This window comes from Choloepus didactylus, chromosome 1 (genome assembly GCF_015220235.1).
Source record: "Choloepus didactylus isolate mChoDid1 chromosome 1, mChoDid1.pri, whole genome shotgun sequence".
Classification (NCBI taxonomy): Eukaryota; Metazoa; Chordata; class Mammalia; order Pilosa; family Megalonychidae; genus Choloepus; species Choloepus didactylus.
This window is the reverse complement of record NC_051307.1, coordinates 165,357,329-165,362,395: the sequence shown is the minus strand read 5'-3', so window position 1 is coordinate 165,362,395 and position 5,067 is coordinate 165,357,329. Positions and strand designations below refer to the sequence as shown.

At 53.6% G+C, this 5,067-nt stretch overlaps 1 protein-coding gene across 1 annotated transcript; it reads left to right on the top strand.

Annotated features, from left to right (window-relative positions):
• The first annotated feature begins 1,758 nt into the window (after window positions 1-1,758).
• Window positions 1,759-4,266, top strand: NUDT16 (nudix hydrolase 16). Its single transcript, XM_037844927.1, has 3 exons — window positions 1,759-2,098; window positions 2,202-2,471; window positions 3,270-4,266. The coding sequence occupies exons 1-3, from the start codon at window positions 1,961-1,963 to the stop codon at window positions 3,447-3,449; spliced, it is 588 nt and encodes a 195-aa protein (XP_037700855.1). The 5' UTR covers window positions 1,759-1,960; the 3' UTR covers window positions 3,450-4,266.
• Window positions 4,267-5,067: the final 801 nt, after the last annotated feature.

The following is a 5,067-nucleotide window of genomic DNA, read 5'->3' as shown; positions in this document are numbered from 1 at the left end:
GTACATTTGATGCTAAATCCCTAAGGAAGCTCATCCACGAGAGAAATCAAGTCAGCCGCCTTTGGAATTCAGGAGTGAAGGGTAGGGCACTGGTTCTCAATCCCGGCTGTTTAGAATCACCTGAAACACATTTAAAAACCATCTATGCCCAGCACCACCCGCAGGGATTCTGATCCAATTAGTATGGGGTGGGAGTGTGGATTTGGCATTTTTTAAATAAATATTTAGGAATGTTTAATGAGGGACATTTTCAAGCACCCTAGAATTTTAGAAGACTAATGACAGTTGTGTCACACTTGCAGCCTCATCACCTTCATCCAGGGGCCTGATGCTGGTAGACTCTGCCTCTGTCCTGCTGCTCATAAAACTAAGCTAAGAAGGATGCCAGGACATCTCATCCCCCTTGGGGTGCAGAGACCCTGATGAGTGTGGCTGAGTCCCAACTCTCGGGTCTTTAACATAACCCGCAGCACTCTGCCCACCCTCAACTCCAAGAATGGCTGCATTTACCTTGTGACAGGCACTATTCTACGTGCTCTAAATTTCTCAACATCACTAAAAAGTTGATATCATTATCTTCATTAACCAGATGTGCAAGGGGGATCTCAGAGAGTTAAGTGACTTGCTAAGGCCATAAACCTGTGTCTGGGTGGGTTCTTGGGCTCCTTCCTAGCACACACTGTGATAGTGGGCCACCTATCCTATCCCCTGGTTTCCTGGTGAAAGTGTTGTCTCTCATCTGGATGTGTAAGAAACAGCCAACCTCGTCTCTTTATGCCTTTATGCCCAGGGCCTCTCAAGGAGCTGTCTCCTATCCTTTACGTAATTAGCATTGGCTTTTGGTGGAGGAGCAATCTCCAGAGTGCAGGGCTTGAGAAAAGGAAAGGAGGGTCTGGACCGCTGGGAGTGGGGGATCCTGAAACCCAGTTCCTCAGCATGAGGCCCTCATAGTCCTCTCCCTGGTAGTGGGTCGGCCACCTGCATCCCCAGTCTCCTTTACAGCTCCAATGGTCTCAAGAGTGTTTGAGGGCAAAGCCTAGAAAGCCTCTGGGGCTTCTCCCACCACTGATCCCTCCTCACTCTCCTTCTTGTGCCCACAGGGTTTCACACACAGCTCTTTCCTCTTCCACTCTTCCTGTGACATCTCCATGTCCCACTTCCTGTGTAACAGATGACCACATCCAGCTGCCCAGTGCCTATTGCCACTCCAATTCCTGACTAGAACTAAACGTGGCTACCTCTCTCCTATGATCTTCACCTCAAAAACTGGAACCACCACCCACCCAGGCTAGAACCATGACCTCATGCCAGCCCAACTTTCCCCCAATCCAGACAGCCACTAAGTCCCCTCCACTAGACTACTCAAAAGCAGCTGTCACACACACCCATCGCTTCTCTCCACTCCCACTGCCCTAGGATAGGACACATCGCAGACGCCAACCCTGCCTCACTTCCGCCCTAACTCCCAACCCCGCCCCCAGGCTTCGTGTACCATCCACACCAAACCAAATTTAGTTTCCTAAATACTCCATGTTCTTCCTTAAGCTCTCAGGACTAGACCCTAATTGAATCCTGCTCGTGATGGAAAAACCTACCTTCGCCACAGTTCTTCCGACTTCCTCAGGAAGTTCCTGCGGACGCCAAACTATGACGTAAGCATCTACTTACCGGTCTCCCGCCCAGTCCACGGCGCCGGCCACACCCCCAGCCCCCCGTGAGGCCCCCAGGTCCAACCCGGAAGAAACTCCCAGTTTCCCGAGCGTCCGGCTGCCATTGACTTCTCTTCGGCCTGCAAACCCCGCCTTTCCGGAGGCCGACCAGGGCCCTAACCGCCGCGCCCCGCCCCAACGCGCCGGGTTCCTCCCTCCGGGCCCTGCACGGATTGGTCGTGACGGCCCCGCCTAGGCGCGGACTGCCCACGTAGGCCGGTCGGGACAGCGGCGGGGACGGCGTCTAGGCCATGGCCGGCAGCCGCCGCCTGGAGCTGGCCGAGGCGCTGGCCCTGGGGCCTGGCTGGCGGCACGCGTGCCACGCGCTGCTCTACGCTCCCGATCAGGGGCTGCTCTTCGGCCGCATCCCGCTGCGCTACGCCGTGCTGGTGAGGAGGGGGCGCGCCCGGCCACTCCCCTTTCCCGCCCTGCGTCCTCCCCGGGGCGCGCCGCCTCGGGTGCCCTAGCCAATCCCCGCCTCCTCCCCCGCAGATGCAGATGCGCTTCGATGGGCGCCTGGGTTTTCCCGGCGGCTTCGTGGACGCGCGGGATGGCAGCCTGGAGGACGGGCTGAACCGCGAGCTGCGCGAGGAGCTGGGAGAGGCGGTGGCCGCTTTCCGCGTGGAGCGCGCAGACTACCGCAGCTCGCACGCCGGGTCCGGGCCGCGTGTAGTGGCCCACTTCTACGCCAAGCGTCTGACGCCGGAGCAGCTGGCGGCAGTGGAGGCTGGCGCCCCGCACGCCAAAGACCACGGGCTGGAGGTGGGGCCGGCCTGGGAATCCGCCCACACCCGAACCCTCCCTCTTCCCGGAAAACCTCCCTGGAGGGGGGTCAGCCCCGTTTCAACCTCACTCTGAGCCCTGGTTTCCTGGTGAGAGTGCCGTCTCTCATCTGGATGAGTAACAAACAGCCAACCTGGTCTCTCTGCTCAGGTCTATCGCCAAGCCCCCTTCAATAGCCTCTGCAGCGATACTTCCATAATACACCCATCTGACTGTCTCTTTTGTTCCCTGATGCTCTCAAAATAGTGGCCAGGCGTGGTACCCTAAGCCCTTACGGGCCCTGGCTTTTCTTGGGTAGGAGATACGGTCTGATACTTTAAGGGGGGAATACGTGGCACCAAGGCTAGGGGAGTCGGGAGATACATTGTGTCTAGAAATGGTTCTCAAATTTTGGCAGGTATAATAATCATAATAATCTGGGGAATTTATTAAAATACCAATTACTTCACACCCAGAATTGCAGAGGGATGGGTTGGGGTCCAAGAAACTGCATTTTTCACAAGTTCCCAAATGATGCTGCTAGTCACCTCTGGTGAGGTCCAAGCATGCCTCCTGGAAACAGCTACTAAAGGCTTAGAGGAAAGATGTGGGAAAGATTAGGATTAGCATTTATGGAGCTGGATAGCCATTTCTTGCATAGGGCTGGGCCCACTAGGTTCCACTGAGGCATGCACTGCTGGGCCTAGTTCTGCCTAGAAAGATCCTGCTGGAGAGAGGGTAGAAATAGTGGCGTGGACTACCTGCATTCCTATGTCCCTTGTCCCCTTCCTTTCACAGGTGCTTGGCATGGTGCGAGTACCCCTGTATACTCTGCGGGATGGTGTCGGAGGCCTTCCTGCCTTCCTGGAGAATTCCTTTATCGGTGCTGCACGAGAACAGCTGCTGGAAGCCCTCCAGGACTTGGGACTGCTGGACTCTGGCTCTATTCCGAGCCTTAAGGTCCCAGCTCATCACTAGACGCAGCCCTCCAAGGTCCCATGGAGCCTGAGATCAGGACCTTGGTACTAGGGAGGGAAGAAAAAGTCTAATGTTTTCTCTTTTGGGAGTTGACAGATGATAACAGATTAAAAGAAGTGTTCTGAGCAGAGGGTCCCCCCACCCCCCACCCCAAAACTTACCATGTTAGGGGCAAAAATCTGCATGTCATCCAAGGGGCCAGGGCAATGCTCAGAGCCTGTTTCTTCCTAATAAATTTGCAAACACAGAGCCTGTCAGCCCCCAGCAGGCGGATGCATAGTTCTGCCCACTCCCATCATGTTCAGTTTAACCTGAAAATGGCATAGGTGGGGCCTGGCTTGTCAGTATAGCCTTCTGGCTGGGGAGGGTCTTCCAGACTTAGGGAGGTCTCTTCCCACACTCTTTCATGGCTTTTTGCCAGTGTCTAGCCCAGTTTATGCTTGTTGGGGGAGGACCGAGAAGCAGAGGAGCTTCTTTGCCCCCTGAAAGTGGTCACATCCTTGCTTGGGGGTGGCCAAAGCAGTTGGCCCCTGTAAAATGAGAGAGTCCTAACTAAACCCTGACCATTTCGTTCCACCTGAAACTGAGCAGAACTAGTGAGGAAGTGGCTCAGTCTCCTTGGTGTGACCTTAGACCTGAAACCTCTGAGTCCTGGTATCTTCCTCCCTACCACCCCCACCCAACCCTTCAACTTTGGGCCCCTTGGCCTCTGGGAACTGACCCAGTCCCTGTCTAGCTCTGCCCTATAAAAAAAGAGCCTCACAGGAAAGAAGGACTCTTCAATTCTTTCATTAAATATTTATTGTGCACCTTTTAACTGCCGGGTATTGTATGAGGTGTTGGAGCTCTAGTGATAAACAAGACAACCATAGGCCCTGCTCTCCAAGATTCTAGAGCATTGGTCAGCAGACTTTTGTATCAAGGGGCGGGGGGGGATGAGACTCCATCTCTCAGTGGGAGGAATAGCAAAGGGTAGCAAAAAGTTTGCAGCCATCTTTAATCTACCAGAGCTTGGTTGAGAAATGGAATAAGGCCAGTGTGATTAGAATATAGTAAGCAATGGGAGATGAGGGTGAGGAGGCAGAGGAAGCTACCATAGTGGTTCACATGGAGATGGTGATCTGGGCCAGGGTGGTAGCAGTTGAGATGGAGAGAAGTGGATGCATTTGAGAGAGATTTGGGTGATGGATTGACAGGACCTTCTGCTCCTGGACTGGTGGGTAGGATGTTGGGGGGTGGGGTGGTTACTGAAGGATCAGAATCCTTGAAAAGGAGGGGAGATGGGGCCTTCTATAAGAGAAGAGACTGTCCTACAACATATAGGGCTCAAAAAGAGAAGTTGGAGGCAAGTACAAATAACTAGGCCTATATTAAAGGTGGGACATTAAAGGAGTTTGAATCTCTTAGTAAAATGAAGTGAGACCATCTGCTGGATGTGGGTGGAAGGTGTTCTTGGAAGTTAGGAAGTAATCAGTCAATCATCATGGCTTAGAAAAGCAACTCTATTAAAGAAGCATAATAGAATGGCAGGGCAAGGTTGAGATAGAAGATGGTCAATTTAGAGTAGGAACCTAGTCACTCAGGAGGGTGTTGGGGCATGTGGACACACACATACACG